We start from the raw sequence: 23,964 nt of genomic DNA on the forward strand, positions 1-23,964 counted from the left end.
ATTCCTGATTTCCACCCAAATGGATTCAACCTTATCCTCCATAGCACCGATGTCATCCCTTACTGTTGCCCGGATGTCATCCTTAAATAACAGAGCTACACCACCTCCCTTACCATCCACTCTGTCCTTCCGAAAAGTTTGATACCCTCGGATATTTAACTCCCAGTCGTGACCATCCTTTAACCATGTTTCAGTAATGGCCACTAAATCATAGTCATTCACGATGATTTGCGCCATCAACACATTTACCTTATTCCGAATACTACGAGCATTCAGGTAAAGTCACTTATGTTGGCTTTTTTACCTCTGTTCTGAATCTTAACACCTCGATCAGTAACCTCTCCTAAGTTATATTTCCTCTTAACCTTTCTCCTAATTTTCCTTGTCGTCGAACCCATATCTTCCTGTAGCAACCTGCCGCGTCGCTTACCATTAATGTTTTCACTTCCCGTTTTATTTCTTTTAGTATTCCTGGTCCTATTCACTGAGCTCCCCTCAGTCACTGTACCTTGTACTGTCGCCCTTTTTGATTTTTGACTGTGGCTTCTCTGCCTTACACTTTTCCCCTTACTGCCTTTTATTTCTGTCCCTGTTTTACTACCTTCCAACTTCCTGCATCGGTTCCCACCCCCCTGCCACATTAGTTTAAACTCTCCCCAACAGCTCTAGCAAACACCCTCCCTAGGACATCGGTTCCAGTCCTGCCCAGGTGCAGACCGTCCGGTTTGTACTGGTCCCACCTCCCCCAGAACCGGTTCCAATGTCTCAGGAATTTGAATCCCTCCCTCTTGCACCATCTCTCGAGCCACGTATTCATCCTATCTATCCTGACATTCCTGCCCTGACTAGCTCGTAGCACTGGTAGCAATCCTGAGATTACTACCTTTGAGGTCCTACTTTTTAGTTTAACTCCTAGCTCCCTAAATTCAGCTTGTAGGACCTCGTCCCATTTTTTTACCTATATCGTTGGTGCCTATGTGCACCACCGCAGCTGGCTGTTCACCCTCCCCCCTCAGAATGTCCTGCAGCCGCTCCAAGACATCCTTGACCCTTGCACCAAGGAGGCAACATACCATCCTGGAGTCTCGATTGCATCCGCAGAACCGCCTGTCTATTCCCCTTACAATTGAGTCCCCTATCACTATAGCCCTGCCATTCTTCTTCCTGCCCTCCTGCGCAGCAGAGCCAGCCACGGTGCCATGAACCTGGCTGCTGCTGCCTTCCCCTGGTGAGCCATCTCCCTCAACAGTATCCAAAGCGGTATATCTGTTTTGCAGGGAGATGACCGCAGAGGACACCTGCACTGCCTTCCTACTCTTGCTCTGTCTTTTGGTCACCCATTTACTATCTCCCTCAGTACCTTTCACCTGCGGTGTGACCAACTCGCTAAACGTGCTATCCACGACGTCCTCAGCATCGCGGATGCTCCAAAGTGAGTCCATCCGCAGCTCCAGAGCCGTCAAGCGGTCTAGCAGGAGCTGCAACTGGACACACTTCTTGCACGCGAAGGAGCCAGGGACAGTGGACGTGTCCCTGAGCTCCCACATCACACACGAGGAGCATGACACGGGTCTGAGATCTCCTGCCATGTCTTAAACCTTCGATTAACTTCAACAATTTCAATTCCCCCCCCCCCAATTTTAAATAAATAAATAAACAACGAAGAAAAAAATAAATAAATATACCAATGAAAAGAAACAGAAAAACAGAAACACTACTTACCAGTCACAAAAAGCACTTCCTCCCCACCCAGCTTTGAATTCTCACCTCGATTCAAATTCCCAAACTCACTCTTTGCTGTCTCACTCCTGGCTGTCTTCTCTCTGGCTCACTGGGAGAACTCTTTGTTATGTTTCCTCTTCAATATTCAGCTTCCATGAATTTCAAAAGACCAAAAGCCAAGACTGATGTAGCGTTGCCAATGGAGCACTACATCTTTTTTTAATAAGAAATTTAGAGTACCCAATTATTTTATTTTCCAATTAAGGGGCAATTTAGTGTGGCCAATCCACTTAACTTGCACATCTTTATGTTGTGGGGTGAGACCCACGCAGACACGGGGAGAATGTGCAAACTCCTCACAGACAGTAACCCGGGGCCGGGATCGAACCCGTGTCCTCAGCGCAGTAGGCAGCAGTGCTAACCACTGCCCCACCGTGCCGTCCCTATGGAGCACTAAACTTAAAGATACATTTTATGGTTTGCTGGAGAACACCTCTAAAATAATGCAGTGCTGCCATCTTTAAATAGTCACTAAAATACTCCCAGACCCTGCAGTGCCCTCGGTGGCTTTTCAACTATTTTGTGTTTGTGAGAATTCATTGTGTCCTTAAATTAATTTTGTACTAAAGAGCTGGTTAATTAAATTAAGGCTCATTGGATTGAAGGGTCAGTGCCCAATTGGATTATTAAAAATTGGCTCAAGAACAGGAAACAGTGAGTTGTGTTAAAGAAAAACAAGTTACTGCGGATTTTGGAAATCTGAAATAAGCTCAGAAAAAGCTGGAAAAACTCAGCAATTCTGGCAGCGTCTGCGGAGCGGGAAATATTCCGATCCCGCCCACCAAGGGAATCGTCATGGGCAGGACGGACAATTTAACGGACTATTAAAATGTTTGTTGACCTCAGGCGGGAATTTCCGGCCCCCAGACAGATGGGACTGGAAAATTCAAGCCCAGGATTAACATTTCACGTCTACATGACTCTTCTTCGGAGTTAAAGAGAGGTAGAAATGTGATGTATTTTAAAGTGTTCTCTCATGCCCACATGTCTGTCCTTGGCCTGCTACAATGTTCCAGTGAAGCCCAACGCAAACTGGGGGAACAACACCTTAGGCTAAAGAAACTGCATCGACTCTCACAAACTTCTACAGATGTGCGATAGAGAGCATCCTATCCGGCTGCATCACAGCCTGGTATGGTAACTGCTCGGTCCAAGATCGCAAGAAACTGCAGAGTGTGGTGAACTCAGCCTAACGCATCACACAATCTTGCCACCCCCATATTGATTCTGTATACACCTCCTGCTGCCTCAGGAAGATAGACAACATTATCAGAGACCCCTCCCACCCAGGCATTGCCTTCTTACAGACCCTTCCATCAGGCAGAAGGTACAGAAGTCTGGTGACCCGCACATTCAGACATAGGAACAGCTTCTTCCCCACAGCTACTAGACTCCTCAACGACCCCCCCTCGGACTGATCTGTTCCTGTAAGAACAGTACTCACGACGCCCTATGCTGCTCTTGCTCATGTATTTGCTTTGTTTGGCCCCTTGTTCCGCACTGTAACCAATCACTGTTTTGTCGATGTACCATTTGTCAATGTTCCCTGTTGATTATTCTTGTGTCTTCTATGTACGTACTGTGTACGTTCCCTCGGCTGCAGAAAAATACTTCGATACATGTGACAATAAATCAAATCAAATCATGATTCTCCCAAAAATTCTCTATGTCCGGTTTAGGGAGCGTTTGGTGGAGTGTTTCTCAGCGGCTGTAGTTAGAGTATTCAATTTTTTTTTCCCCAATTAAGGGGCAATTTAATGTAGCCAATCCACCTAACCTGCACATCTTTGGGTTGTGGGGGTGAAACCCACGCAGACATGGGGAGAATGTGCAAACTCCACACGGACAGTGACCCAGGGCTGGGATTCGAACCCGGGTCCTCAGCACCGCAGTCCCATTGCTAACCACTGCGCCACATGCCACCATTTCTTCTGGCCTTGGGGAGATTGTCGCCGCCGAGGCTTTAGCTCACCAGCAGGACAGGGTCCTCGCAGATCGTGGCTGAGTTTCGGAATGCTGCCCTGATCATTTCCTCTGCCTCCCCACCCCACCCCCCCGCCTTTTCAGGCTCCCACTCACCCAACGACAACCAGGCACCCTGGCACTGCCAACCTGGTGCCATGGCAGTGCCCTGCCAGTGCCACCTAGGCACTCTGGCAGTGCAAGGCAGGCACTGACAGGTTGCCAGACTGGCAGTGCCAAAGTTCCCAGGTGCCATAGGGAGATCCAGGGTACCAGCCTGCGCTGTTCCCGATCACCTGGAGCTCTCCACTGACCTGGGAGATCCCTCCAGGTGCTGTTACACCTGGACCAAGTTAGTGTGAGCCAGTGTTAAATGGCACCCTGGCGAGGCCTCGCAGTTGTGGCCGTTGAGTCTCGGGCACCGGGAGAATCCCGTGGATGTATATTTATATCAGCCACTCAGCTCATTTAAATATGCTGATCTGGGTCATGCCCCTTAGTGTCCAATAGGTGGGGTTACGGCGATAGGTGGGTGAGTGGCCGCTTTATATCATCACAACCTGCCTTCCTTCCCTTTTTGTATTATCTGTAAATTTGGCCACAGTACACTCTGTTCCTTCCTCCAAATCATTCATAGATAATGTGAACAGCTGCAGTCCCAGCACTAATCCCTGTGGCACTCCAATGGTTGTTGCCGGCCAACCTGAGAAAGACGCCCCTTATCACTACTCATTGCGTCCTGTTAGTCAGCCTCAGAGATCGTGTGTAAAAAAAGACCTCATCAGGTACCATTTCCTGATTTCTCATCAGACAACACCACAACAAAGCAACAGGAGAGATGTTAATGATTTCTCACTCTGAATTTCTGGATATTTCATCATTAGAAGAAGTCCCCAGCAGATGGTCGTGGAGGTGGTTTCCGTACCGCCCGCAAACCACCATTGCCCACTTAAGACCTTTGTGCTGGTGGCCCGATTTAAAAGCAGACGTCACACATTATATTGAAAATTGTTTAATTTGCGCTCAAAATAATCCAGAAAGGTACTCCAGGAAAGGTCAGTTAAGACACATCCGCCCTGTTAATGGCCCATGGACGAACTTATAACTAGATTATATTGGTCCCCTCCCCCCTGCAGAAATGGTTTTAAATATGTGTTGATGGTGATCGACATCTTGACAAAATGGGTGGAAGCATTTCCCTCCAGGACAAACACGACTAAGGCAATAGCCAACATTTTAACACAGCAAATATTTACATGCTGGGGACTCCCCCTGTAGCCATCTGGGATGGCCACGTCCTGATTACAGAATGGACACTTACAAAGACCGCAGGGAAAATTGGACAATGCTAAGAAACAAGCAGGTGCAAGCTCTGTCTGTTGATTAGAACCTTAAACGCTCAGACAGGACAGAAACTACCAAACGATTTACACACTAATGAGCCAACTCCGGGGACAAAAGGGAAACATTTAGATACACAATGTTAGGATAGACTCCCCGGCGCCAGAAGAAGCTAAGAAAAAGCAGACTGACAGTCACCAGGACACGCCCAGCGATCAGGGAACCACCCCTCAATTGGAGGACAATCGAAACCGATGATTGGGAAAGACCCAATTAGTTGAGGCCAAGTTCAAGGCCTGCCCAAAAGAGCGCGAAGCCCTTTTGGGTATAAAAGGTATCCCCCAAGGGAGAATGCCCTCCTTTGGCTTTGGCTCTCAGCGAAGAGAGAGGCCAGCCTAGCAACTGCACCAGACCAAGTAAGTTCCAAGTCAACGCACGCTACGAGATAGACGCTCCTAGTTGCTACCCTGTAAACAGCTCAACCCAGCAGCCTCAGAACCGAGCAACGGCCATTGTTCCTCTGAGTGAGTGGGCGCCCTAAGCTAAGTATAGGCTTTAGTAATAGTGGTAGTTTAGTTTGTAGAGTTTATGCATGAGCAGTTTTGACTGTGTGTAAATAAATAAGCATTGCTTTTGAACTTACTAACTGGTGTATCGAGTCATTGATCAGTATTCGGTTCTGAACCTTGTGGCGGTGTCGAAAGATACCTGGCTACTCTTGAGCAAACATGATTAAATAGAGCCAAATTAAGAACCAACCAAAAGTTAGCAACACCCCGCAGCATTGAATCGGACCAAAGTTCGCATTTTACAGGAAGAGTGATGCAGAATGTTTTGACGATTTTTGGGCTAAAACAAAAATTCCATATTACCGATCACCCACAATCCAGCGGCATTGTGGAACGTATGAACAGAACCCTAAAAACGACTATCAGGAAAATGGTGCTACAGCACAACACTACATGGGACAGAGTTCTCCCATTTGCACTTATGTTTATTAGGAACACGGTATCAAGTTCCACAGGATTCACCCCCCACACCCTTATGACCGGACGACTCATGAAAAGAACCAAATATTTATTAGGACTTGATTTGGCCAGCCCCACAGTCACCGCCCTCACCCACGAAAACGCAGTCCAACGGGTAATGGAAAATGTTAAAGCAGCTCAGCTCGCTGCAGCTGTCCGACTAGGCACTAGGAAAAAGCAGAGTAAGGCCTGCTTTGATAAAACAGTACACCCAGTAGAGTATATAGTTGGTCAGCAGGTGATGGTTTCCCTATATAACCCCAGTTCATTCCTCTCCCCTAAATTTGCAGGACCCTACTCGATTTCAGATAAAGTAAACCCCTCGGTACATAAAATAACGTATCCTAATGGAAAATCAGGATGGTTTCATATCAACCAGCTTAAGGTTTATGGAACCCAGTGAAGCCACTCACACCACGTCTCCCTGGCAATAGCAGGCGACTACACCCCACCCACTGACAACCTAGTCCGACCCTCCCCAAGCCAGGACAGCAGGTCCACAGATCCGACCTTGTCTCCATCCACAGGAACGACTTTCCACCTTAAACTTGATTCGGACGCCAGCGACAGCACTCCAGACTTATTGGAAATCAACGACCAATGGCACAACCGCCCAGGCCCCAGTCGCCCCTTCTGACTAAAGAATTCCCCATTGGCACCGCGATAACTCTTGTCGGTTGATACGGAACGACGATTCGGATCCCACGACGACCCACGCGGCCACGGCATGATAATGCCAGACACGAGTTTGGCAACCGGGAGATGGTGATGACTCAGAGTCTGACTCCTGTTATGGTAACCCCTTTACGACGCTTTTTGAAATGGGCCCCTGAGGTGTCCAGATGATGAGAAAAAGGAACCAATTGAGATTTATGGTGTCCTATTTTCTGCCCGCCTTTATTTCTGGAATTTCTTGATGCACTTTATACTTCCGATCTCAGGTGTTTAATTAATTTTGCCTGTCCACTAAATTGCTTGATGCAGTCATGATTACTCTTCTGCACATTGCTGAAGTCCATATGTCACAAATTCTATCCGCTCATGTAAGGTCACCCAGGCAGTGGAGTAACGGCACTAATTTCCACCCTGCCTGAGGACCCCCAATGCATTCGGTCAGCCAAACTCGGATAGTGGAGCAACGGCACTGAGCACCGCCGTACCCAGGGATTCCACCCAGACTTGCCCTGCCATTGCTCATACGCACCCCATGTTCTAATCACTGATTTGTAAACGTTTTTAAAACTCTTTATTATCTCTGGCAGGTCTTTGTTTCCCCTGATCTGTTCGGTTTTTTGCGTGTGGTTTAAAGAATGCTCTTTGCCCAGTCTCTGCATTCAACTTTGGTTTCTGGCGACCCTTTGGGCGCTAACCCCAACTGCTATTTACAGGTTCAACACACTTGGTTGAAACAAAATTTGCTGCTATTACAAAACGACCTCAGCGCTAGACGGAGAAATTGTCCTCCCATTCAGCGCATCGACCACAGGTTTGCGTTTCGGTAAATGTAATAAGTTAAGTAGGAATGTGATGCTGCTATTGTTTAAAAAATTTCGTACTGTAATATAAGCTCTTTTTGGTTATTAGCGAGCAGCATAAGTGTAGTTTAGGTAAGGATAGTTAAAGGTTCCCCTTAGGTAAAGAAGTTGAATGAATGATGGAATGTTATAGTGCTCCCTTAGAATTTATGAATGTGTGATGTATTAAAAAAAAACTAAGGTAAATGCTCCAATACATAGGACAGAGTGATATAGAATCTGTCCTTGGACAAGGGTACCCGGCACACCAAAGTACAGATGAAAGATCAGTATTGTGATCCGCCACGCTTCGCGTTTAGGATCAAGAGAACGGAATGTAGCCACCTGGAATGGCCATTTACAAAGGAAACATGGATACTTGCAAAGACTCAAGGAAAATATGCCCAATACAGGATTCAGGCAAACTCAGAGCCTAAATGCATATTTGCTAACAGAGAATCAGACAGTATCGAAACCCCTAGCCGATTTGCATTCTAATGGTCCATTTCCCCAGGACAAAGGACTGGTACTCAGGTATCAGATACAATTCCAGACACATCAGCGCCACTCCCTTCACACAGGAAGCCCAAAGAGCCAAGGTCAATGACCGCTCAGAACACGCTCAGCCATCTAGGCACCCGCCCCTTTATTGGCTCAAATCGAAGGCAGTAATCGAAGCCAGCCGAACTATTGGGTCCAAAGCTAAGGACCGCCCAAAAGAGCACGAAACCCCCAAAGGCTAAAGAGAGACACTGCCGCGTGTTCGATCTCTTTTGGCCCTGGCACACCGGCACTCTTCGGCCCAGTCTACACCTGAAGCCAACCGCAGCACCACGACCAGAAGCAAGTTCAAGATCAACGATCGCTACCAGACGAATGAACCCAGCAGAACCGAAGTTACTTCTCCAGAACCAGCCACTCCAGATCCGAACAAAGGCCTTGATCCTCTGCCAAAGCCGAGTGGCTGCAGTTAAGTACAGGTTGTTGGAGTGTTAGGTATAATTTAGCTTCTAGTGTTTTTATGTTGCATGTGTGAGTTAATCGTGTGTGTAAATAAACTATTATTGAACTTGAACTAACTGACTGGTTGTTGGGTCTTTGATCAATATCCGGTTGAACCTTGTGGTGGTATCATTTGATACCTGGCGACTCTGAAAGCAATATCCTCATTAATAATGGTCAGACTAATATCTGACTAAAGTAGATACCCCAGACTTGGCACCATTATTGGTGACGCTGGTGGGATAGTATTCCACTCATTAAAAGAGCAACATTATTGGCGTCTCCGGTGCAAATTGGCAACATGGGTTGGAACGGTTCAATTTTGGTGCAGGCATCTCTCAATTGTGTGATGGTTAGTGGGGTGGTGTACACGAAATCGGGCTCATCGTCAATCAATGACTTGCACTGCGCGGGGACTGGATTTATGGGGTTGTGTGCTGCCTGTTCAGTCGGTGGTGCGGGTGCTTTCCTTTTCGGGGCCTGGGGGGCTCTATTCTGATTCTCAGTGTCTTCTATATATCTATGGGCAGTTTCATTGAGTTCCTTCCAATCGGGACCATTTTCCTGATCTAAATTGGGTCCAAAGGTGTCTCTGAATCCGCTATGCACTGAGAGCAGTGACTGTAACCTGGCTATTTGTTGCCTACATTTGGCATGATCTACTGAACTCTGCCTTTGTTCCGTTGTGGAACTATGGAGTGCTCGTAAAGCTGCCTTCAAATCTGTGCATTGTTTCTTTAACTGTTCTGCCTATTGTTCCGTCTCTTCTCTTGCCAAAACTGCGCGTTGTGTATCTTGGTAGGCCTTATCGTATTATGTCTGAAAGCTGCTTAGTTAAACTATACAAGATTAGTGTGCCCATTTGACATCTGCCATCTCCTTGTCTTTAGCTGCTAGCTGCTCTTGGAGTTGCTCGTTAACTTTCTCACATTTATTAAAATTTCCCTCAGTCTTCTCCTCTTTCTCTACAAGTTGTCTGCGGAGCATCCTCACAACCTCCTCTGTGCCCCGCAATTGTGCCAGACAGGACACGATTGCCATCGGCTCATGAACTTTTCATACATTCTTTTTATGTATCTCGGTTAGGTTATCCCACCAGGTTTGTCCTATGCTTCCTGGACTTGACTCTTCATTTGAACAAAACTTGGACCAAAGGGGACATCCTTTCCCCTTTAAGTACTTTTTCAATTCCTCTTCCCATATTGAGCACTGCTCTGCTCTACTGGTCGCTGCGACCTTGGATTCCTGCGGGTTCATTAGGCGTTCCATTGCCTTTGCTGCCATTGCTACTAGTATCTCTTTTCCTACCGTAATCCCTGTTTCTCTAGCGTAAATTTGGGACAGGGGGAATAAGGCACCGATTCGAACAGCGGGTATGGCCTAAGCTATTTTCTGGTTCACAATACTCCCAATAGTTTTACGCAACAAAATCTAACGAGGTTACCTTTGTACGCATGCAAGTTAATACACACTTCCGAATCTTGGAGATTTGATCGATACGGGCCTTACACCTGGTTTCTTTCACTTTTCCCAATTGCATTTCTAATTTAACGTTTTGTGGGTTCTCGCGGAGTGACAAAATCACTTCTAGGTCGAGTCCCACCAGAGTCGCCAATAATGTTGCCAATTCGCACCGGAATCACCAATAATGTTGCTCTTTTTAACTGGATACTGATATTTTTAATGAAGATACTGCTTTTCAGAGTCACCAGGTATCAAATGATACCACCACAAGGCTTTACCGGATATCGATCAAAGACCAAACAACCAGTTAGCTAGCTCAAGTTTAATGATAGTTTATTTAAACACAAGAATTACTTTGACAAGCAACATAAAACACTACAAGCTAAATTAAACCTAACACGACAACAACTTGTACTTAATTTCAGGCAGCCGGCTTTATGCAGAAGAACAAGGCCTTTGTTCAGATCTTGCGTGGCTGGGTCTGGAGAAGTGACTTTGTTTCTGCTGGGCTCATCCATCTGGTAGCGATCGTTGGTCTTGAACTTGCTTCTGGTCGTGGTGCTGCAATTGATTTTAGGAGTAAGCCGGGGCCAAGAGAGTGCCGGTGCGCTGGGGCCAAAAGAGACTGAACACATGGCAGTTTCTCTTTTTATCCTTCGGGGGTTTTGCGCTCTTTTGGGCAGCCCTTAGCTTTGGAGCCAAGAATTTGGCAGGCCTCGATTATTGCCCTCGATCTTAGCCAATAAAGGGGCGGGTGCCTTGAAGGCTGGGCGTGTCCTGAGCGGTCATTGACCTTGGCTGTTTGGGCTTCCTGGGTGAAGGGAGTGGCGCCGATGAGTCGGGATCTGTATCTGATACCTCAGTACAAGTCTTTTGTTCTGCGGAAATGGGCCATTGGAATGCAAATTGGCTGGGGGTTTCGATAGTGTCTGGTTATCTAGTGGCCAATATACACTTAAGCTCTGAGTTTGTCTGGATTTTGCATTGGCCATATTTCCCATGATTCTTTGCAAGTGGCCATGTTTCCCTTTGTAAGTGGCCATGTTTCCCCTTGTAAGTGGCCATCCCAAATGGCTACACAATACACACCCCAGACGCACACTGATCGGGGCTGAAAAGATGGGACAGTTTGTATTGGAACATGCCCATAAAGCTGATGGGTTGGCTGGGGCAGTGGATACCCAGGGGAGTGCCATGGGGGAGGGTCAGCTAAATGACCCAGGGCACCAGGTTTAAAGCGGGCTGTCAGCAGCATGCACAGCTGCATGGCTGCCTTGCTGACTGTGGTAATGGTGTAGCGTACCCATCCACCCCGACCCCACAGCTATCTCCTGGCCAACCCCAGTACTCTCTCCAGCCCTGGCAGAAGGACCCTGGCCAGTGGCATGGCTGTCGGCGAACTTTGGTGGTGTTGGACACTGACTGTACACCCCCCCTCTCTCTCTCTCAGAGCAGCCACCACACCAGGTTCATAATTTCTTCGGAACCCAGCCCATCGGAGGTGGAGAATCGCAGGCGGGCCCACTAATGATATACAACCGGTGTTGCAACGACACGTATTGTGCATCGCATTGACGCCATTTTAGAGGGGCGGCATCGCGATTCGGCGGCAAACCGGCACTGGCCGCGATTTCGGTGTCGGGAGCTATTCTCCGCCTGATCGTACGCCCCGATTTCACCGGCAGCTAAAGGAGAATCCTGCCCGGCCTTACTGACAGTGCAGCCCTCCCTTAGTAAGGCACTGAAGAATTTTGTGTGCGAGTGGGACTTGAACCAGGAAGTTTGCCATTCTGAGGTGCAGCGACAGAAAAAGAGCAGACCTGCAGCTTCAGATCCAGTCTAAATTGTGGGTCCGGATCCAAAACATATTCTCTATTTCTCTCTGTCTGAATGGACTCTGCTAGGCCTCACAGCCTCACTCCCAGGGGAATGCAGTCCAGCACGTCACGGTTTCCCTGTTCAAGGTCAAACGCTATTGAATATCGGAAACTGTAAGGTCAGAGTCGTGTGCAATAATCTGTTCAGTTAAAGTATAACTGTCTGGACAGGGAAGGTATGGGTTAAAATCTATCTGCTCGACGACTAAGGAATTGAGGCGGTTGCTTGGCAATCATTCAGAAAGGGGAGGGACCGGAGGGCCAAACCAGACGATAAGATCAGAAAATATTCCTATTTCCCAGTTTTACTGGCGTTCCATTTTAAAGTAACAAGTCCAGTTTAGAGCAGGATTCTCATTTCCCTGTTTCTGGTTTGCATATGATGTCTGCCTCCAGTATCTGCCCCACAGACTACACCTTGGGCCTACTGGCCTTGACACTGCTCCTTGTCATGCTGGTTTCCCTCGTACGACGTAAGGGCGGAGTGGGAGACAACCTCCCTCCCGGACCCAGTCCCCTACCCCTGATCGGCAACCTGCACCAACTGGACCTCAAGAGGCTGCACTGGTCTCTCATGCAGGTTAGTGAGAATCTTTCCCTGAGGACTGGGGCACCAGTTACACATCCCAAGGAGATGTGCTGGGGGTGGAGGGGTTGGGGAAGGGATATGGAGGGGGGGTGGGTGGGGCTCTGAAATAAGGAAAGGACAGACCTTGAGATGAAGCACATCTTTGATGATTTTTAAGTGTGTGGCCTGTAATCTGAGAGTCTACAATCTGAGACACTGTAATCTGAGGGACTGCAATTTGAGAGCATATGATCTGAGAATCTGTGATTTGAGAGTCTTTGATCTGAGAGTCTTTGATCTGAGCGCTTGTAATGTGAGAGTCTGTGATCAGAGAGTCTGAGATATGAGAGTCTGTGATCAGAGAGAATCTGATTTGAGTGTCTGTGATCAGAGAGTCTGTGATCAGAGAGTCTGTGACCAGAGAGCCTGTGATCTGAGAGTCTGGATATGTGCATCTCTGACTTGTAATTCTGTGATTCTGGATCCGTGAACTGTAGTTCTGAATCTGTGGTCTGTGAGTCTGTGATCTCTTGTCTGAAAATCTGTGATCTACGTCTGCTTTCTGTTGTCGTGTTGGGTGTTCTGACACATCTCAGCACATGGTGTATGTCTGAGTGGCACGCTGTGAGCTCTGTGCTCTGAGCTATCTCCTGGTAGAATGAACGGGAACTGTGGTGTTCCCTGTTTTATAGTGCGTGTGCTCTCACTGGTGATTGGCTGTGATGTGTGTGTGTTGGTTGGTCCATTTACCTGTCCATCAGTGTGTGTGTGTGATTGCACCATGATATGCTGATGTGGATATCATGACATCTGTGATCTGAGATTTTGTGATCTGAGATTTTGTGATCTGAGAGTCTCGCATCAGAGAGTCTATTATCTGTGAGTTGTGATCAGAGATGCTCTTATTTGTGACCTGAAATTTTATGATCTGTGATCTGAGAGTCTCTCATCAGTGAGTCTATTATCTGTGAATTGTGATCAGAGAGTCTGTTATTTGTGATCTGAAATTTTATGATCTGTGATCTGAGAGTCTCTGATCTGTGACTCTGTGATCTATGAGTCTCTTTTTGTGATCTGAGATTTTGTGGACTGTGAGTCAGTGATCTGAGAGTCTCTGATCTGTGAATCTGTGGTTCCTGATCAGTGATCCGGTAGTCTGTTATCTGTGATCTGAGATTTTGTGATCTGTGAGCCTGTGATCTGAGGTTCTCTGAGTCTGTGATCTGAGATTCTCTGAGCCTGTGATCTGAGATTCTGTGAGTCGGTGATCTGAAATTCTGAGGGTGTGATGTCTGGTTCCTAATTGGACTGTGACTGAACCAAATGGGAGGAGAAAGAAAATTGCAAAATAATGTCACTTCACAAGGAGTTGGGCAAGGCAAGTGTGCTAGTGAACATTTACTTTAATCAACGACACGTGTTAAAATTACTTAGTCAAAAAATATCACCTGCGGGATTCTCGGTCGGCGAGATCCTCTGCTTTGCCGGCAGAGCGCCCACGCAATTTATTATGGCCAATTCACCTAACCTGCACATCTTTAGACTGTGGGAGGAAACCGGAGCACCCGGAGGAAACCCACGCAGACACGGGGAGAATGTGCAGACTCCGCACAGTGACCCAGCGGGGAATCGAACCTGGCATCCTGGAGCTGTGAAGCAACTGTGTTAACCACTGTGTTCATCCAATTAATTAACCAGTGTTCAGCCAATTAATTACACCAAGGGGAGAAGGCTCCTAATAAGTGATAGTAACATTAAAGCGTCCTGAATTTTTCTGAGTTATGTAGATAATTAATTACATTGAGGAGACAGAGATGAATTGAAATGAAAATCGCTTATTGTCACGAGTGGGCTTCAAATGAAGTGACTGTGAAAAGCCCCTAGTCGCCACATTCCGGCGCCTGTTCGGGGAGGCTGGTACGGGAATTGAACGGTGCTGCTGGCCTGACTTGGTCTGCTTTAAAAGCCAGCTATTTAGCCCAGTGTGCTAAACCTGCCTCTGAAAGTGTGAAAGAAGGAAGGTTGCATTGATAGTGTTTTTCACGGCCACTCGCTCAGTGCTTCACAGCCAATGAAGTGTATTCTGTCACTGTTGTAGGAAATCTAGCCGCCAATTTACACAGCAAGATCCCACTGGCAGCAATGTGATAATCTGATAATCTGATTTATGTGATGTTGATTGAGGGATAAAAATTGAGCGGGACATCAGGGGATAACTCCCCTGCCCTTCAAAAGGCCAGAGTGCATCAGGAATGGGAAAAGGGCCTCTCAGTAAATATTCCCGGAGAACCAAAGGGTTTGTTGGTTGGTTCCACTGAATTCGAAAGCGAACGTCACTTCCTGGGCCAGCATTTGTTGCCCATTCGTAACTGACCTTGAACTGAGTGGCTTGTTCAGCTATTTCAGAGGGGCAGCTAAGTGTCAGCCACATTGCTGTGTGAATCTGGGGTCATGTGCAGGCCAGATTGGGTAAGGACAGCAGATTTCCTTCCCTAAAGGTTCTTCATGACAAGCAACTCATGGTCATCGCTGGACTTATAATTCCGGAATGTTTATTGAATTCAAATCTAGTGGCGGTGGGATTAGAACCCAGGTCCCCGGAACATTACCCTGGGTCTCTGGATTACTCATCCAGTGACAATGCCACTACTCCACTGCCTCTCCAGTATGTTGGAGTCTGGGCGTTAACAGGACCTGCCGCCCAGCAAAATAGTTTGGCTTGCTTGGTGACTGATCCATCCGTCAAAAAACAAATTCCAGTCGGTTTACAAGGATTATCGGTGCACCGGAGCTGATTTGTGATATTAAGGAGGTTGAGGAGATGGAGGGTGCGACTTAATGCCCAGAAAACAGAGGCTTGTTTTGGGAACATACAGCAGGGTGTTTCTTGGCGCCTGCAGCGTCAAGAACAACCCCATTTTCAAACTAGACGGTTGTTTTGCCCTCAACGAGGAATGGCCTGCCGAGGCCACACTTACCTCTCTCCCTGTACTGACCAGCTCAGCTCATCAGTGCAGGAAGAGTTCAGGGAGCCAGTTTTAAATGCCGCTCCAAACTCTTAACCCATCCCCCCACACACCGCCCCCCCGATACTCCCCACTGCGGCCTCATTACCCCCCAGTACCCCAACGCATCTCTCAGGGGGTCCTCGGGACCCCTCATCCCACCTCTCAAAGGAAGGACACCCCAGACCTGATAACTGGCAACCTGACGCCTGGGGACCTTGGCACTGCCAGCCTGGTATCCTGATATTGCCCCTGCCAGCTTGGCAGTGCCACCCAGACACCCTGGGTGGCAAAGCCAGTGCCCCAGGTGCTCAAATGGCAGTGGGAGTGCCAGGGTACCACCCTGCCCAGAGCTCAACCACCCGAGGGCCTCCAATGGCCCAGGAGGCCATTTGATCACAACTGAAATCCAATGTTTATTGGGGCGATCCCGGGTTATGATGGTTGTGAATCGACGATGATTCTGAGGCGTTAACTTTCACCAGATTGAGGGGCTGGGCTTTGAGGCTCAATCAGTTGTTCGTTTCCTCTCTCTTTTTCCCACGACTCGTTCTTCACTGTCGCTCACGAGAAAGGACAATTCAACCTAATTAAAGCTCTCTCTCTCCTTTAGCTCTCAGAGAAATACGGAAGTGTATTTTCAGTGTCGCTTGGGGCACAGAAGGCAGTGGTGCTGGCGGGCTATGACACGGTGAAGGAGGCTCTTGTGGACCATGCTGATCAATTCGCCGGGAGGCCACACATTCCGACCTTTGACGAATATTCGTTCCGACGTGGTAATTGACATTTGTGTAATGATATGTATATCGGTACGCCTGTGAAGGATTAATTATTACATCTCAGTGTAATTCAACACTAGAGGGCACCACCAGCTCCCAGAATAAATATCAGACCACAGGGAATGTTAGCAAAGGAGAAGTATTGATCACAGCACGAGGAGTAGTTTAGATCAGAGAGAGAGTTAACACGAGGTCATCATTAGTTAATACGAGATTATAGATTGCTGTTTAACAGATTCAACCTTACTTTATTAGTAGTTACAGCTCAGTAGTGTGTGTGAACTTTATTTGTTTAATTGTTATTCAGTAAATTAGTTTTGCTTCAATCTAAAGATTGGTGGTTTCTTTATCATCAACTCATCAGACCATTCTGGACCACAAGGCAAAGACTAACAACATATTACCACAAACTGTAACATAACAATTTGAACCTGTGTTTTTCTTGCGTTGTTTCCTCGGCTCAATCAGTTTGTCGCATCGCAGATCTCAAAGGGGGATGGAAGACTGCGGAATTGAGCTATGGCTCATTGACCGCCTTCTCTCTCAGCTCGTTAGAAGCCAAGGGCCGGATGTTACTGTCCCCACCCCAGGCCCCGTCCCCACCCTCACCCCAAGAACTTAGCTTGGGGTGGGGGGGGGGATGGGAGGGTAACCTAAAATATGCCAGGTGGGTATCCCAGCACCTTCCTGCGCACCCCGACCTGGTCTTCATAATACAGGAGGTGTGGAGGAGGCACCTCCTAGAGTGCTGGCCCTTTGACCTATTGAGGCCTGTAATTGGCCAATTATTGTCCAATTTAGGCCAATTCAAACTGCCTCCAGTGACCACTGGACAATGATGGGGGAGGGGAGTAAAGAGAAGGCTGTTTCTCTTAACATAACTGGTTAAAAGGTGGGAAAGGATGCGGAGAGGGTGTTCCACCGCATCGGGGGCGTACACTCCCACCCAAGGTGTTACCCTGCCACTCGATCATTTGGACATTCTGAATTCTCCCTCAGTGTACCTGAACAGGTGCCGGAATGTGGTGACTAGGAGCTTTTCACAGTAACTTCATTGCAGTATAAACGTAAGCCTACTTGTGACAATAAAGATTATGTTTATTATTATATGAATGAAAATGATTTCCATTTACATACGCTCCCATTCTATGCAATATTTGATCAGCTGCTGTTGTGCCACTTCTAGGTATTACATTCAGTGACGGGAAGCAATGGCAGGACACACGAAGGTTTGTGATATCAAAACTCCGTGGCTTTGGGATGGACAAGAAATCCATTGAAGACAAGATTGCTGAAGAGGTCAACTTACTTGTGAACATCGTTGAGAGCCATAAAGGTGACCACTTTGTGTGTCAGGCACGTGAAGTGTTGCAATTAATTATTCATTTGAAATTCTCATCTAGGGGTGGCACGGTGGCACAATGGTTAGCACTGCTGCCTATGAGGCCGGGTTCGATCCTGGCACCTGGTTACTGTGTGGCGTTTGCACTTTCTCCCCGTGTCTGTGTGGGTTTCACCCGCACAACCCAATGATGTGCAGGTTAGGTGGATTGGCCACACTATATTGCCCCTTAATTGGAAAAAAAGGATTGGGTGCTCTAAGTTTAAGAAAAAAAAAGAAATTCTCATCTGCACAAATGAGTTTCACTGGAATCATAGTAGTCATAGAAGTTACAGTGCAGAAGGAGGCCATTCAGCCCATCGAATCTGCACCGGCTCTTGAAAAGAGCACCCCATCCAAGCCCACACCTCCACCCTATCCCCATAACCCAGTAACCCCACCCAACACTAAACGCAATTTTGGACACTAAGGGCAATTTAGCATTCCCAATCCACCTAACCTGCACACCTTTGGACTGTGGGAGGAAACCGGAGCACCCGGAGGAAACCCACGAAAACATAGGGAGAACGTGCAGACTCTGCACAGACAGTGACCCAAGCCGGGGATCGAACCTAGGACTGGAGCTGTGAAGCAATTGTTACTAACCACTGTGCTACCGTGCTGCCCGAATGAAACAGAACTTCCTCAAACTGCATTGAGACAGTTAAATTGGTGCAGTCAAACTTTTAAAAAATATATGTTCATTAAGGCATTGATAAATAAACATCAAACAAACCACAACCTGGAGGAAAAAAGATAACCAACAGGTAACAAGCAGGAGGTCAAAGCACAACTCAATAAATAGCCGACAACCGCACCCCACCCTCCCTCCCATACCCCCCACCCTCTCTGCCTCCACTTTTTCAGTTAACCCTAATACCCCCCACCCCCCATTCCCCTGTCCCCCTGCTAACTTAACTGTCCTGAAAGAAGTCAATGAATGATTTCCATCTCCGGGTGAACCCTTCCATCGACCCCCTTAAGGCAAATTTAATGTTCTCCAATCTAAGGAAATCTGTGAGGTCGCTCACCCATACCCCTGGTTTCGGAGGCTCCGTGTCCCTCCATGGAACAAGATCCGTCTCCGGGCTACCAGAGGGGCAAAGGCCAGGACGTCAGCCTCTCGATCCCCCCCCCCACCCCTGGACTCCCGGGTCATCTGACACTCCAAACTTTGCCAACTCTGGACTCGGAACCCCCTTCACCTCAGTACCTCTGCCATCCCGTCAGCGAACCCCCGCCAAAATCCCTGCAGCTTCAGACAGGCCCAAAATATGTGAACATGATTCGCGGGCCCCAACACACACCATACACACCTATCCTCCACCCCCTCAAAGAACCTACTCATTCTGGACACCGTCATATGCGCTCTATGGACTTAACTGAACAATAAATTGAATGATACTCAGAGTGGCACACGCATAGGACCCAGTCACCCTCCTCAAGGCTTCCTCCCATACTCCAGCCTCCAGCAGTTCCTGCAAGTCCCCTGCAGGAGGCACCGGTACGGGACCCAGCACCCCCTCCTCCCTCGGAGTGGCCGATGGCTCCCCGGGCGTCTCTATGGGACGGGAGTGCAAGCGGAGCCATCCCCCAAGGCCCCCCCCCCTGCCACCTGGCGCTGCCAGTCCTGGAGGCCTGCTCTGGTATCGACCAGGGTCTGAACGTGGAGCTCAGGGAGTGGGCCATCCCAGCGATGCCGGCCAGCACCTGGGCAATGGTGCCGATGCTCTCAGCCATGGCCTGCTGGGACTGGGCCATGGCATGCTGGGACTGGGCCATGGCCTGCTGGGACTGGGCCATGGCATGCTGGGACTGGGCAATGGCATGCTGGGACTGGGCCACACTGAGGAGCGCTACTGCAATCTGCAGCTGGCTCTGGCACATAGCTGCCTATGAGTGGGCAGTCATGTCCTGGGCCACGGCCCCCGCCTGCACAGGTAGCCCTAGGCTTTGCATAACCTGACCCATGTCCAACACCTTTGCCCCCAGTGCTTCCACTGCAGACGACACCTGTGCGGTTTCAGCCTGGGTGGCATGCATGACCGGCCCCACTCCCTGAAGGTGGTTGGACTCCTCCACCTGGGCCCGCAGGTGCTGGAAGCCGGCCGTCATCCCCTCCTGTAGTCCCTGGGTCTCTGACTGCACCGGAACTATGGGTGTGAGTGGATATTCCAGGAACCCGGGACCCGTCCGGGCGGCAGCTCGCTAGCTGGGGCCGGGCTGCCCTCCGACCGTCCGGCCCATCGGCTGCTCCTACCTCCACCTGCTGTACCGGAGCGGCTGTGTGGTGCGCACCAGCAAGTGTCCCAGAAGCCTCCTCACTAAAGAGCCCAGCTGAAGAGATAATCTCTGAGATGGTGGCGGGTGTAGGAGACAGCAGTGGCACAAAGTCTATGTCCTCATCGGACCCTAAGTCCGGGGTCTCCGGTGTCGTGGTTGTGGTGGTATTTATTAGGGGTAATGTGGTACCTGTGAAGCCGAGAGGCTATTGGCTGACAGGTCCTGGGTCCTGGTTGGATCTGCCTGAAGGCGGAGTATAAGAGCCCGAGCTTCTCCCCGCAGCCTCATTCTGTTGCTGAGCTGCTGGGGACAAGTCTCGCTTAATAAAGCCTAGATCGACTCCATCGCTTCTCGTCTCGCGTAAGTCATTGTGCGCTACAGTGGTGTGCTGTGTGTCTGTCCCCTGTGTGTTGGTTTGTGTGTCAGTCCCCTCTTTGTTGGTCCCCTGTGTCGTGGTGTGCTCTGTGTCTGTCCCCTGTGTTTCCGTCCCCTGGGTCGTGGTTTCCTGGCTCGACTCGGCTGGATGGCTGTTGTTACAGATGCCCTCCCCGTCGGTGATTGGATCCCTGAGGGGCAACGGCCCCCTGGCACTGGTTGGGGGCGGGGTCGCCGGCTGGACTGGGACCATCGCCGCTGGCCTTGCAAGACACAAGACAACATGCATGGTTAGACAGAGGGATGGGGGTGAGGCGTGAGGTGGGGAGGGGGAGGTGTGAGCGTGGTGGGGTGAGGGGGTGGGGTGAGGGGGGATGGGATGAGGGGGTGGGGTGAGGGGGGATGGGGTGAGGGGGTGGGGTGCGGGGGTGGTGTGAGGGGGTGGGGAGAGGGGGTGGGGTGGGCACATACAAGCAGGGGTTCTCACTTGGTGGCGCACCTCCGAGCTCCGCATCGGCAAACCTCCCTTTCCTCCGGCCCGCCAACAATGTCCTCGGCTCAGCCTCAGTGAGGGGATGCAGTTCTGGTGGGTCTCCCCCGGTCTTCTCCCGCTCCCAGCGGTTATGCGCAGACTTTTCCTGGGGGCATGCAGCCCAGGGTGTGTGGTCTCTGATGGCATCAGAGCACTGGGCACCCAGCATTGCGGCTGGCATGTGTGGGTGCCGCCATGTTGGTCAGGATGGGGGTCCGACCGTCCCCCTGGGAAGGGGGGGGGGCAGGTCACATGTCTGTGGGGTGTATGGGGGTTGGTGCCAGGGGCACAGTGCTGGGTACTCACCCTGGCTCCCCTGAGGAGGTCAGGCAGCTTCTTTCGGCACTGGTCTGCAGTGCGGGCCACCTCGCTGACGGCGCTGACGGCGGCTGCCACTTCCGCCCAGGCACGCCGAACAATGGCGCCTGCTGTCCTGCGTCCCGGCCCAAGGTACAACACCAGCCTCCTCTCCTCCACGGCGTCCAAGAGAGTGTCCAACTTGCCGTCCCTAAATCACGGGGCGGCTCGTCTGGCGGCCACCTTGCCTGCAACGCTGAGTGTGGGGGGGGAGAATGTTAATCAGTTGCCGCGGCGTCACGTCAATGACGCAACCCGCCTATCGGCGGCCGCTCACTAGGTCGCTTCCTGTTGCGCCCTTGCTAGCCCCTTGTGGCCCGTTTAATTGCTCCTCCTGGAGGCCCGATGATGCCTCATGAAACTCCACCGTTTTCGCAACGGCGTCAACTCTTAGCCACATTATCAGAGAATCCAGCCCCAAATCTCCAAACCTCTCAATCCCCACCCACTGCCAACCCTGAAAAGCCCCATCCAGTTCCCCCAGAGCGAACCTGTGACTCCCACAGATCGGGGCCCAACCTGAGGCCCCCTGAGGCCTCAAGTGCTGTCCCCACTGTCCCGAGACCCTTAGGGCTGCCATTACTAGAAGTCTTGTAGAGTATCTGGCTGACAAGAACGGCAGAGGCACCATCAACAGCACTCCCAATCTAGTACCCTTACAAGAGGCTGCCTCCATCCATTCCCAAACCGACACCTCCCCCACTACCACGACCCGCTTTCTTTACCATGGCTATTTTTGCGGCCCAATAATAATTCATTAAATTTGGCAGGGCCAACTCGCCCCCCCCTCGCCTTCGCTCCAACAACGCCTTCTTTACCAGGTGCCTTCCCCGCCCACACAAATCCCAATATCAACGAGTTAACCTTTTTGAAAAAGGCCTTGGGGATAAAAATTGGGAGTTTCTGGAATACAATCAAAAACCTCGGGAGCACCATTATCCTTAGACTGCACCCGCTCCACCAATGACAACGGAAGCACGTCCCACCTTTTAAATTCACCCCTCATTTGTTCCACTAACTGAGCCAGATTCAACCTGTGTAGTTGCTCCCACCCCCGCGCCACCTGAATACCGAAAACACGCCCCCACCACCTTAAACGACAACTTGCCCAGTCTCCTCTCCTGCCCCCTCGCCTGAACCGGAAAGACTTCACTCTTCCCCATGTTTAAAACCGACTGAATTTCACCAAAATGTCCATGACACCCCCTCTGCTTTCCAATGTGTCCGATATATACAATAGCAGGTCGTCCGCATATAGGGACACCCTGTGCTTTTCAGGATGGCACCGTGGCGCTGTGGTTAGCACTGCTGCCTATGGCGCTGAGGACACGAGTTCGATCCTGGCCTTGGGTCACTGCCTGTGTGGAGTTTGCACATTCTCCCTGTTAAATTGGTGCAGTCAAACTTTTAACTTGTCGCTGGATTGGCGGGCCTCTGCAGGAGCCCTACAGGTCCCAACAATGGAATATTTTTAAGGCAGAGGGAGATAGATTCTTGTGAGGCAAGGGGGCCAAAAGTTATTGCAGATAAATAGTGTGGTAACTCGACAATGAAAAGTAGTCGAAATGCATTGTGAAAGTTAAATCTTTTTCCTTGTAAAAATGTTGAAGTAACAGCAGCACAGCATGGATTCAGAAACTAGCAGCAGTTAGACACAACGAGACACAAGCTCCCCGTGGCTATACTGAAAAACCACGCTGCCGCTGACTTCACTCGTACATGCTCACACTTGTTAAACGCATTCCTACGTATAATCAAACGGGAATATGCTTACAACAACACTCTGAAACAGACAGGAACGTGAAATTCGAAACACAAACACATCGGATGGATTGAATAGGGGAACAGTCTTGAGGGACCGAATGGCCTACTTCTGCTCCTGCTTTGTCGGCCTGTAAGATCCCGGCAGATTTTAACTCCCAGTGATGTCGATAAAAATCAAATCTGGATCAACCTCAGAACGTGCGATCCCCCTGCAACGTTGGATTTGGGCGCGCATCATTACGGCGACGAGAGGAGGGGTAGAAAATGGCTTCCTTAGACAACTGCTCCAGGTCTGACTGTAGCAGGGTGTAGAGAGAGTTTATAATGCTGGCCGTACTATCTGAATGCTGAAATTTTCCATCCACTCCCGCCAGCAGGATCATTAAGTGCATGAAAAGAAAAGGAAATAAAAGAAAATACATAATAGGGCAACACAAGGTACGCAATGTGACTACATAAACATCGGCATTGTGTGAAGCATACAGGGGTGTAGTATTAACGAGGTCAGTTCATAAGAGGGTCGTTTAGGAGTCTGGTAACAGCGGGGAAGAAGCTGTTTTTGAGTCTGTTCTTGCGTGTTCTCAGACTTTTGTATCTCCTGCCCGATGGAAGAAGTTGGAAGAGTGAGTACGCCGGGTGGGAGGGGTCTTTGTTTATGCTGCCTGCTTTCCCCAGGCAGCGGGAGGTGTAGATGGAGTGAATGGATGGGAGGCAGGTTCGTGTGATGGACTGGGCGGTGTTCACGACTCTCTGAAGTTTCTTGCGGTCTTGTGCCAAGCAGTTGCCCAATCAGGCTGTGATGCAGATAGATCGGATGCTTTCTTGTTTTTTAATCAACATTTTATTGAGGTATTTTTGGTTTTACGACGACAAAATAAACAATATACATAAGTCTGTAAACATAGTGCAAAAAGTCATCTCCCTCCCTTACAGGTCCCACCTTTATTAAC

At 49.4% G+C, this 23,964-nt stretch overlaps 2 protein-coding genes across 2 annotated transcripts in view; one reads left to right on the forward strand and one right to left on the reverse strand.

The window, feature by feature from the left end:
* Nucleotides 1-7,101, reverse strand: part of LOC140389097 (cytochrome P450 2K1-like) — a 34,853-nt gene extending 27,752 nt beyond the window's left edge. The window contains exons 1-2 of the mRNA XM_072473257.1: nucleotides 7,073-7,101; nucleotides 4,601-4,707 (exon numbers count right to left, since the gene is read on the reverse strand). Coding sequence (XP_072329358.1) covers nucleotides 4,601-4,707; nucleotides 7,073-7,101 — 136 coding nt within the window. The remainder of the gene's footprint in view (nucleotides 1-4,600; nucleotides 4,708-7,072) is intronic.
* Nucleotides 7,102-12,265: 5,164 nt separating this feature from the next.
* The window catches only part of LOC140390281 (cytochrome P450 2K1-like), a 50,827-nt gene continuing 39,128 nt past the window's right edge, over nucleotides 12,266-23,964 (forward strand). Inside the window, exons 1-3 of the mRNA XM_072475304.1 lie at nucleotides 12,266-12,550; nucleotides 16,157-16,319; nucleotides 17,509-17,658. Coding sequence (XP_072331405.1) covers nucleotides 12,350-12,550; nucleotides 16,157-16,319; nucleotides 17,509-17,658 — 514 coding nt within the window. The 5' untranslated portion in view covers nucleotides 12,266-12,349. The remainder of the gene's footprint in view (nucleotides 12,551-16,156; nucleotides 16,320-17,508; nucleotides 17,659-23,964) is intronic.

Source organism: Scyliorhinus torazame, chromosome 14 (genome assembly GCF_047496885.1).
Source record: "Scyliorhinus torazame isolate Kashiwa2021f chromosome 14, sScyTor2.1, whole genome shotgun sequence".
NCBI lineage: Eukaryota > Metazoa > Chordata > Chondrichthyes > Carcharhiniformes > Scyliorhinidae > Scyliorhinus > Scyliorhinus torazame.